General features: G+C 50.5%; 1 protein-coding gene across 1 annotated transcript in view; it reads left to right on the forward strand.

Annotated features, from left to right (window-relative positions):
• The first annotated feature begins 666 nt into the window (after positions 1-666).
• Positions 667-11705, forward strand: part of LOC108801788 (serine/threonine-protein kinase 33-like) — a 26111-nt gene continuing 15072 nt past the window's right edge. The window contains exons 1-7 of the mRNA XM_018573700.1: positions 667-783; positions 2098-2211; positions 2389-2493; positions 4927-5065; positions 7593-7681; positions 9161-9248; positions 11370-11445. Coding sequence (XP_018429202.1) covers positions 667-783; positions 2098-2211; positions 2389-2493; positions 4927-5065; positions 7593-7681; positions 9161-9248; positions 11370-11445 — 728 coding nt within the window. The remainder of the gene's footprint in view (positions 784-2097; positions 2212-2388; positions 2494-4926; positions 5066-7592; positions 7682-9160; positions 9249-11369; positions 11446-11705) is intronic.

The following is an 11705-nucleotide window of genomic DNA, read 5'->3' on the forward strand; positions in this document are numbered from 1 at the left end:
GGAGGGGACATTAGAGTGTAAGCTCCTCTGTACAGAGACTGAGGTGACTGTGGGGGGAGGGGACATTAGAGTGTAAGCTCCTCTGTACAGAGCCTGATGTGACTGTGGGGGAGGGGACATTAGAGTGTAAGCTCCTCTGTACAGAGACTGAGGTGACTGTGGGGGGAGGGGACATTAGAGTGTAAGCTCCTCTGTACAGAGACTGATGCGACTGTGGGGGGGGGACACATTAGAGTGTAAGCTCCTCTGTATGGAGACTGATGTGACTGTGGGGGGAGGGGACATTAGAGTGTAAGCTCCTCTGTACAGCGCTGCAGTATATGTCAGAGCTATATATATGTATAATAGGGCTGTTTACTCTGATCCCGGCTTTACTGCTTAAAGAGCCAGCTATTTGTAGCAAGCATGCAGCCAGTGAAATTTGGAAAGGCTGCACCCCTGACCTGCATGCTTGTTCCCAGTCAGGCCCTCGCCATATAGTGATATCAGGATGAGGATGACGGCTCCGGAACCTATAAAAGCAAGTCAGCGACAGCGTGTCCTGTATTTCTGTCATGACAGGTTCACTTGAAAGAAGCGTAAATGTATAACAATGTTGCCAACAATCTTTCTGTATCACTTTGTCCTGTTTGCAGCGTTTGCACTCGGACGCTCTTTGTGTTTCAGATGCTGAGCCCGGAGAGTGCCGATGCAAATAAGAAGATGGCGTCGCAGTGGTCTCGCAGCAACAGCGCAGACAACAAAGTCCCGCACACTCGCATGGACGATGAAGCTGCAATCCAGGTATGCGCCGGCTGTAATCTCATGTAATGTATCACGCTGAATGCGGGAGAGACGAGCGCTCATCACCCTGATCATCGGATGAGTCTAATCATTATAGTCCTAGCATGGGATCACTGTAGGGATCTTCTATCCCGGCCCGTACGATGCACGTGTCCTCTCCGGGATCTCCGCTCTCCTGACTGAACGTTTTATCATCCGCTCCAGGTTCACTGTGTATATCACCGGAACTTTACTCACCTGCTTCTGTTCTGTAGCTGCAGTGATTGGCTCTTCCTAAATCTTAAAGCTGAACTCCGGGATCAGCAGACATTGTCCCCATACCAGAGTCCTGTGTATTCTTCCAGATCTGTGCAGTCATCCCGTGTGAGACTTCCTGTAATAAAGACCAATCACTGCTGCTCTCTCTCCTTATGCAGGGTGACTGGTCTTGTCTCCGCCCCCTCCTGTAATAAAGACCGCTCACTGCTGCTCTCTCCTTGTACAGGGTGACTGGTCTTGTCTCCGCCCCTCCTGTAATAAAGACCGCTCACTGCTTCTCTCTTTCCTTATGCAGGGTGACTGGTCTTGTCTCCGCCCCCTCCTGTAATAAAGACCGCTCACTGCTTCTCTCTCTCCTTGTGCAGGGTGACTGGTCTTTGTTCCGCCCCTCCTGTAATAAAGACCGCTCACTGCTGCTCTCTCTCCTTGTGCAGGGTGATTGGTCTTGTTTCCGCCCCTTCCTGTAATAAAGACCGCCCACTGCTGCTCTCTCTCTTCTTGTGCAGGGTGACTGGTCTTGTCTCTGTCCCCTCTGCCAATTGAAGAAAACAGTTAAAGGAGAACTATGAGGGGAGTGAAAATCACTCGGCCTCATAGTTCTAGCCGACCTGTGACAATGAAACTATCACACGTCAGCTCAATAGACCGGGAAGTGAGCGAACACATACCGTCGCTCGCTCACTTCTCGATCATCTCCCCGCAGAGAGCTGTGACTGTCACTCACGGCTCCCCGCAGGGATTCCCCCCCTCTTCCCTGTCACATCCTCCAGCGCTGACTGGCGGAACGGATGGGGGAGGGGGCGGGTACAGCTGGCTCTGCCTTTAGATAGGCAGAGCCAGCTGTCACTCACGCAGCTGGGCGGATCCCGGCAGTAATCTCGACAGTCTCTTTCTCTCTCTCTCTCCTGCTCCCCCTTTTCTCCCCCACTCACCCCCCTCTTATCTCTCTCTCCCTTCCTTCCACCCCTCCTCTCTTCCCCTCCTCTCCCTTCCAGTCGTTCCCCCTCTCTCCTTACTATTACTAGCCATTAATTAAATGTACGTTTACGTTTTTAGCAAATTTACACTTTTGGGAAGAAGCTGGGACAAGGGAACTTTGGCGTTGTGATTGAAGCCACACACAAGGAAAGCGGCAAGAAGTGGGCCATCAAGAAAGTCAACCGAGAAAAGGTGAGACCGTGTTTCCCCGAAAATAAGACCTAGTTTGGTGGTAGGTCTTATATTACAGACATCCCTGAAGATAGCGCTAGGTCTTACCTTTGGGGTAGCTGCACATGTATCTAGATATAGAGAAATATCCCATTTTTTGGGGTGATCATTAATTGATTCGTTTTTTCCGTTCTCTAGGCCGGGAGTTCTGCTGTCAAGCTGCTGGAATGTGAAGTTTCCATCTTGAAGAGAGTTTGTCATAAACATATCATCCACCTGGAGGAAGTCTTCGAGACCCCCAAGGTCAGCCTCTCCGCTTGTCTGGCTTTTTAATTCCAGAGGGCGTCAGGAAAGTAAACTGCTATTGGTTGCTGCAGCACATAATACGGCGGCGTTCATTACATAATGTTCTATGTCCCTCTGGTCCCACCCTCTGATGGGATCGCCTGTTAGATATATTCTACCGCAGTGCAGATCACTTCAGGAAAAGAAGCAGTTCATGGTTCTCAACCTTTCTAGGCCCGGGACCCCTTGGTAACATTTGCCAAGTTGTGGTGACCCCCAACGGTAAAATGTAGGAATGCACCACTACTACTAGTATCTGTGTGGGCTCCCAGGTGGCTAGTGGGACTCTCTGGTGGCGTCCAGTGCGGGCTCTGTAGTGCCTAGTTGTGGGCTCTATGGTGATCGAGCACTTACCTCCCCTCCCTCCTGCCTGCTCCCCTCTCTCTGATCCTCTCCGGCCGCTGCAGCGCCACCTAGGAGAACTGACTCTGTCACCCCAGGAGGAGGCTGAGGAGCAGCACAAGGCACGTGGGGACCCCCTCAACTGTGGGTTGTGACCCACTTTTGGATCCCGACCCACAGGTTGAGAACCACATTGTCCAGATCAGATATAATATTTATACATAAATGTTGCAAATTAGTATCAACTGAGGGCAACCCACATAAATAAACTGTGATGTACAGGAGCTTCACCACCTTTCACTAAAAACTATATCCGCATGCACCTCCTGCATATATGATATGAAATCATCTGACATTCATTAGTTAAATATATTTTTATTTTACTTACAATTATTGTTTTCCCACTTCCTGGTCCTATTGGGCATTAATGATGTAATCTGTGCCCAAGCATTGCTTCTTGGGGAGGTGACATCAGCAGAGCATTGCTGGGAAATCTCATCTGTAATCTCAGGGAGAAGACATTTTCCTCCCCTGAGATGCTGTGCACGGTCACATGTCCTAGTCACGTGTGCCAGAGTTCCAGGAAGTAAAGGGAGATATTTTAATAATCTGCCCTTAGTAAAAAAAATGGCAGCCGTGAGAAGAATGGGGAGGAAAAAGATAAATAAGGAACGCAAAGAATAAAAAGCCGGCAATTATCTAGAACATTGGTTCTCAACCTGGGGGTCGGGACCCCGTCGGGGGTCGAATGACGATTTGCCAGGGGTCGCCTAGCGGCTTCCGGCCACCCAGGAGAGAAGCACTTTCTCTGCTTTTTTTTTTCTGACGTCGGGCCCGCCGTCAGTCAGAAAAATAAAAAAACTTTCTCATCCAGCAGACTAAACCTTTCCAGGATAATTTTTTTTTTTACCCCCGACAGGGTTAAAAGTAAACCTGCTGCTCCGTGTGCACAGTGAGAGGGGATAGCAGTCTTCCTCTCTCACCTGTCACAGAAGTTCCAGCACAGTGCTGTGCTAGGACTCCTGCATTGGAGGAGACAGGGTCAATAAAGAGAACCTGTCACCTCCAATTGCTATTACACAGGAGATGACAGGGTCAATAAAGAGAACCTGTCACCTCCAATTGCTATTACACAGGAGATGACAGGGTCAATAAAGAGAACCTGTCACCTCCAATTGCTATTACACAGGGGCTTGTTACCTCTGTGTGATAGCAATGAAGTTAAGTGGGAAAAAAAATAGATACAAAAAGAATTAAAGAAATAAAAAAAAAAGAATTACAAAAATTAAATAGCGATTAAAAAGAAATAAGAAACAAATGATTAAAAAATATGAAAATTATAAAAAAAAATAAACAATAATAAGGTGAGGGTCCTCCTCAGCCCTCTCCTAGTGCGGCAGTGTCAGTTCTCCCGCCACGCCGCCAGATGTCGCTGCAGCAGCCGCGTCATCCCTAAATTTTATCGTTGGGGGTCACCACAACTTGGCAAATGTTACCAAAGGGTCCCGGCCCTAGAAAGGTTGAGAACCACTGCTGTAGAAGTATCTGTGTGTAGATTGTCATCACTAAACATTTATAAAGTTGTGTTTATTGTCATTTCACATACATGAGTAAAGTTCCTCGTTAAAGTGGACCTGTCACTTTGTAACGCTACAAATCCCCATGAATAAATTCCTGACATCTCACAATATACAGTAACAGTATTTGTTTCTCAGAAAAGCTCCACATTGTATCATTATAAAGCTGTCCCTGAGCTCCAGGCACTGACTTCACTTAGGCTGAGATGATGTCATCAGTAATGGTCCAGAATTGTCGGCCAGACAGTGACTGCAGCCAATGAGCTGCAGGGGCTGTTTCGGGTGTTCATACGGCCGCGGGTGCTGTCTACATGATTACTATGGCCCGGCAGGGGGGATGAAAGCATTTTTCTCTTTCCGCCCCTTGTATGGCCAGCTTTACATAGTGCTGAGCACACTGTTGTGAGATGCTTCTGCGTCACCTGCACCGCTCTCTGTCACCTTGTCTCAGATTTGTCAGTTTGTTTTGCAGCGGATGTACCTGGTGATGGAGCTCTGCGAGGGCGGGGAGCTGCGGGAGATCCTCCTGCGCAGAAAGCGTTTCCCAGAGACGGAAACCAGACACGTCATTCACAGCCTGGCCTCTGCCATCGCCTACCTGCACAAGAAAGGTAACTGGGGATCATCTTCTATATTGTACATAATCCTGACACCCGGGCTCTATTCACACCAATTGCTGAGGACACCGGGGCCCCGGGCTCTATTCACACCAATTGCTGAGGACACCGGGGCACCCGGCTCTATTCACACCAATTGCTGAGGACACCGGGGCCCCGGGCTCTATTCACACCAATTGCTGAGGACACCGGGGCACCCGGCTCTATTCACACCAATTGCTGAGGACACCGGGGCCCCGGGCTCTATTCACACCAATTGCTGAGGACACCGGGGCACCCGGCTCTATTGCCCCCGGCTCTATTCACACCACTTGCTGAGGACACTGGGGCCCCCGGCTCTATTCACACCACTTGCTGAGGACACTGGGGCCCCTGGCTCTAATCACACTACTGAGGACACTGGGGCCCCTGGCTCTAATCACACTACTGAGGACACTGGGGCCCCTGGCTCTAATCACACAGATGAGGACACCGGGGCCCCCGGCTCTATTCACACCAATTGCTGAGGACACTGGGGCCCCTGGCTCTAATCACACTACTGAGGACACTGGGGCCCCTGGCTCTAATCACACAGCTGAGGACACTGGGGCCCTGGGCTCTATTCACACAGCTGTACATCTGTACATAGCTTCCTGAAAACCTCAGCACACCCTGCCACCTGTACTCCTCTAAAGAGTCCTGATGCAAGCAGTGGGCTGGTTCTTGGGAGGAGTTATGCAAATATCAGCATGTAAGAAATAAACCAGTTAAAGCAGAACTCTGGCCATTTAAATACATCACCGACTCTGAACACCAGGGGGCGCCCTCTGCATTGAAATACATACCAGACTCAGAACACCAGGGGGCGCCCTCTGCATTCCATTCCGGCTTCACTGACACTGGCTGAGCTCTATATACTAAGTGGTGATCGGGGCAGGCACAGCACAGGGGGTGCACACCACTTTCTCTTTCCTTCCTGATGTCCCTTTTTTTCAGGTCAGGAATTTTTGGCATGGTCACTCCGGCGTTAGTTCAGCGCTGATAGGCACAGTGCACACTTTTTGGGCAGACTTCAAATGAGGACACCGGGCCCCCCGGCTCTATTCACACCAATTGCTGAGGACACTGGGGCCCCTGGCTCTAATCACACTACTGAGGACACTGGGGCCCCTGGCTCTAATCACACAGCTGAGGACACTGGGGCCCTGGGCTCTATTCACACAGCTGTACATCTGTACATAGCTTCCTGAAAACCTCAGCACACCCTGCCACCTGTACTCCTCTAAAGAGTCCTGATGCAAGCAGTGGGCTGGTTCTTGGGAGGAGTTATGCAAATATCAGCATGTAAGAAATAAACCAGTTAAAGCAGAACTCTGGCCATTTAAATACATCACCGACTCTGAACACCAGGGGGCGCCCTCTGCATTGAAATACATACCAGACTCAGAACACCAGGGGGCGCCCTCTGCATTCCATTCCGGCTTCACTGACACTGGCTGAGCTCTATATACTAAGTGGTGATCGGGGCAGGCACAGCACAGGGGGTGCACACCACTTTCTCTTTCCTTCCTGATGTCCCTTTTTTTCAGGTCAGGAATTTTTGGCATGGTCACTCCGGCGTTAGTTCAGCGCTGATAGGCACAGTGCACACTTTTTGGGCAGACTTCACCCTTATAATGAATATGCTGCTTTCTCTTCACCTCCTGGACCAATGGAGAAGCTGCGACGTTGCCCATAGAAACCGCTCAGATGTTTCCTTCTTCACACCAGAAACTCAGTGTTTTTGGGTTGCTGTAGTTGCTGCAGCACAATTGTCTAAACAAGTTCCTGCGTTCTGCATTTTTTTTTTTTTTGCTACAAAGTTGATTGTGAATGCAGATTGATCGCCGCATCCATCGATCACCAATAACTGCAGTTTATCATCAAGACATATACACAGCCAGATAATAATCAGCATCACCAGCATCATTGTGCCTTCTACTGCTGCCCACTGGCTCCCCCTGCTGGGCACTGCCGGTCATCACAGATAAATGGAAATGATGAAGAATCGCTGATTATAACCTAATAATCTGAAATAGTTTAATTTGGATTTTTGTGATGACTTACTGGAGAGTATGAAGGGGGGTCCTTGTATAGTTCTCTGCATTGTCCTATCTGTGTGCACATTTCTAGTTATAAACTGATCGGGAGCTAACTTTGCTTTCTTAACTCCTTGACACTCCTTGCTGAGACTCTGAGGGGTTCCCCCCATCCCCGTGCTGAGTTCCCGGGTCTGTACCCCCGCTGTGCCCATTATGAGGAGCTCCCACCATCCCTGTGCTGAGTTCCCGGGTCTGTACACCCGCTGTGCCCATTATGAGGGGCCCCCACCATCCCAGCTGGGACACCCAGAGCTCCTAGTGGGCGGGAACAGAATCAGGAGGGAGAACTCGCGGTTGGAGTGCACAGGACATACAGTATAAGGAGTCAGCTGATACAATGTAACTTTGTATTCTGTAACAACCAATCAGATGTTAGATTTCATGTTGGTGTCTCTGCACAGATATCGCCCACAGAGACCTGAAATTGGAGAACATTTTAGTGAAGAGTAACGAGAACCAATCAGAGGAGGAGATGACGGGGAATATTAAGGTCGGTGTGAGATATTCCCGTCACTCATAGTGCCTATAGAGAGTGATAAGTACATACAGCCCCTGATAGCACCCTGCAGCGTTTGATGTCATCCATAGTGCCTATAGAGAGTGATATGTACATAGGGCCCCAGATAGCGCCCTGCAGTGTGTGATGTCACCCATAGTGCCTATAGAGAGTGATATGTACATAGGGCCCCAGATAGCGCCCTGCAGTGTGTGATGTCACCCATAGTGCCTATAGAGAGTGATATGTACATAGGGCCCCAGATAGCGCCCTGCAGTGTGTGATGTCACCCATAGTGCCTATAGAGAGTGATATGTACATAGGGCCCCAGATAGCGCCCTGCAGTGTGTGATGTCACCCATAGTGCCTATAGAGAGTGATATGTACATAGGGCCCCAGATAGCGCCCTGCAGTGTGTGATGTCACCCATAGTGCCTATAGAGAGTGATATGTACATAGGGCCCCAGATAGCGCCCTGCAGTGTGTGATGTCACCCATAGTGCCTATAGAGAGTGATATGTACATAGGGCCCCAGATAGCGCCCTGCAGTGTGTGATGTCACCCATAGTGCCTATAGAGAGTGATATGTACATAGGGCCCCAGATAGCGCCCTGCAGTGTGTGATGTCACCCATAGTGCCTATAGAGAGTGATATGTACATAGGGCCCCAGATAGCGCCCTGCAGTGTGTGATGTCACCCATAGTGCCTATAGAGAGTGATATGTACATAGGGCCCCAGATAGCGCCCTGCAGTGTGTGATGTCACCCATAGTGCCTATAGAGAGTGATATGTACATAGGGCCCCAGATAGCGCCCTGCAGTGTGTGATGTCACCCATAGTGCCTATAGAGAGTGATATGTACATAGGGCCCCAGATAGCGCCCTGCAGTGTGTGATGTCACCCATAGTGCCTATAGAGAGTGATATGTACATAGGGCCCCAGATAGCGCCCTGCAGTGTGTGATGTCACCCATAGTGCCTATAGAGAGTGATATGTACATAGGGCCCCAGATAGCGCCCTGCAGTGTGTGATGTCACCCATAGTGCCTATAGAGAGTGATATGTACATAGGGCCCCAGATAGCGCCCTGCAGTGTGTGATGTCACCCATAGTGCCTATAGAGAGTGATATGTACATAGGGCCCCAGATAGCGCCCTGCAGTGTGTGATGTCACCCATAGTGCCTATAGAGAGTGATATGTACATAGGGCCCCAGATAGCGCCCTGCAGTGTGTGATGTCACCCATAGTGCCTATAGAGAGTGATATGTACATAGGGCCCCAGATAGCGCCCTGCAGTGTGTGATGTCACCCATAGTGCCTATAGAGAGTGATATGCACATACAGTATTATCAGGTTCCCCATCTAATGTCACAAAGTAGAATAATCGGTCAGCTTCCTTCTGTTATAAATCGTTTCTGGTGAGTCGAATTTTTCAATAGCCCTTTAAAGTTGCTTTCTGCTCCCATTGGCAGGTGACGGATTTCGGGTTGGCGGTACAGAAGGGCGGAGTCGGCAGTGAGAACATGTTGCAGACCACATGTGGCACTCCTGTTTATATGGGTGAGTCTTCATGGGGCCCCCAGGATCAGAGAGCGAGTGCCCAGGTTACGTCATGCCCCCGCCCAGTCCAGGAGCCGAATCAGTCAGCATTGTGTCTTGTGATCTGAGCGTTGTCACCTTACGGCCAGACTACAGAACACCTCCCCAATGCCTCTTCTTCATTACATAGGTGGAAGGCTATCCCTACAACCTGCCGATGGCCCTAATTTATTCCCCCGATGAGAGACGCACGGAGTCCTCAGAGAGACACATGGAGCCCTCAGAGAGACACATGGAGCCCTCAGAGAGACACACGGAGCCCTCAGAGAGACACACGGAGTCCTCAAAGAGACACGCGGAGTCCTCAGAGAGACACACGGAGTCCTCAGAGAGACGCACGGAGCCCTCAGAGAGACACACGGAGCCCTCAGAGAGACACGCGGAGTCCTCAGAGAGACACACGGAGCCCTCAGAGAGACACACGGAGTCCTCAAAGAGACACGCGGAGTCCTCAGAGAGACGCACGGAGTCCTCAGAGAGACACGCGGAGTCCTCAGAGAGACACGCGGAGTCCTCAGAGAGACACGCGGAGTCCTCAGAGAGACGCACGGAGCCCTCAGAGAGACACACGGAGTCCTCAGAGAGACACACGGAGTCCTCAGAGACACACGGAGTCCTCAGAGAGACGCACGGAGCCCTCAGAGAGACACACGGAGCCCTCAGAGAGACACACGGAGTCCTCAGAGAGACCCACGGAGTCCGCAATCTATTTTTCTCTATCCCCTGTTATGAATGAATAGGAATCCTCTGAGTGTTTCTGTTCATTGATAACATGAGGACAGAGTATGTTTACTATAACCACAGTCATGAATGAACAGGAAGTGATGTGGATGTGATGTAGATCACTTCCCATTCATTCATAATTGAGGATATAGCCAACATACTCTGTCCTCAATTATCTGCAAACACTCAGCGATCACTGATCTCCTCTCTGACACGCTGTCACTGGAGGCTGAGCGAGCGGTGAAGGGAGGAGAGCTCAGCCTCCCATGACAGCGCTGTCTCCGCCCCCACACCGCTCTGCCGCACTGTGATAGGCGGCCGAGCGGTGCGGGAGGAGAGACACCGGCCGCTCACAGCGCTCTCCTCACGCAGCGTTTGGCCGGCTGTCACTTTCTCGCCTCCCTGGTGGGACACAGAGCTGCGCCGAGCGGGGAGGAAAGAAATCACGGATGCGCCGACGTATCGGCAGGAAAATGGCACTTTCGGCATTTAGCCAAAAGTGCCATTTTCAGGCCGATATGTTTCGGCGTCCGATATATCGGTGCGTCCCTACTTGTATGAATAGTTCACAGAGATGAACTAACTCTGCAGAGTACACAGAACAGTTTTGCACTTAGGCCTGGTTCACACCTGAACGCTTTATATATGCGCGTCACACGCGCGTTTCCCCCCGCCAGTTTGCGCGTTTTTGCGCGTTTTCCTATTTTAAAAACGCGCGACGCACGCGCGTTTTGGAGCGACAACAGAGGTGTCCAATGAAAAAGAATTCCGGTCTTTCCGCAAGCATCCAATGAAAGACTCTGGAGACACAGCATTTCCTTTTCCTGTATCCAAAAGACCGTGTGTTGTCTTTGTCTTTTTGTGTGTTACCGATCAGAGACAACAAAACGCTTTCAATGAGAACAGAACAAAACGTAACAAAGAAGAGAATGCGATTGTTACATTTACTTTCGGGTTGTTACATTTGTAGAGCGGTTTGTGCCGGTCGATGGTTAGTTTGCCTCCATCTCTCCGGCTGTCATTCATCCGTCCCGTCGGCGCGTCTCCTGCAGCATCAGCATCCAGGACATCAAAGATTTAACAAGCGCGGCTCGCCGGCGTCCCGCGCCCCCATCTGTTTCCGCCGTCGCTCGGAACAATTAAAAAGTCGCCTATCATCGGGATATTTAGCCAGTCATCGTTTCTGGGAGAGCCGAGCGGCAGAACACACCGGGGCCGCTGCATAATTCATACCAACATCTGCCCGCCCCCCACCAGGGGATAAATTAGGGCCATCAGCAGGTTGTGCGCGCCGCCAGTTTCAGCGTTTATAAGTGTTATGTGTATTATTAATATTTGGTTTTCCGCTTCCCCCGGCAGCGCCAGAGATCATCAACGCTCACGATTACAGCCAGCAGTGCGATATATGGAGCATCGGCGTCATCATGTATATGCTGTAAGTAGACGGCCGCGGCCTTTCCTATAGATCCGCCCAGTCAACGGCAAACTAAGAGCTCAATACGTGTGAGAAACGTATACAAAAATGTTTTGTATGGGGCCCCGTGATTTCTAGTTACACCCCTTGAAGAGCCCACATAGCTCACCTGAGGGTGACCCTGCAGAGCCCACCATAGACTCTCTATGGTGGGCTCTGCAGGGTCACCCTCAGTTGGGCTGGTCACACTCCTTACCGGTCCGCCTCCCCTTCTTCCACCG

The sequence above is a fragment of the Nanorana parkeri genome, unplaced genomic scaffold, assembly GCF_000935625.1.
Source record: "Nanorana parkeri isolate BGI_ZX_2015 unplaced genomic scaffold, ASM93562v1 scaffold2494, whole genome shotgun sequence".
NCBI classification, from domain to species: Eukaryota; Metazoa; Chordata; class Amphibia; order Anura; family Dicroglossidae; genus Nanorana; species Nanorana parkeri.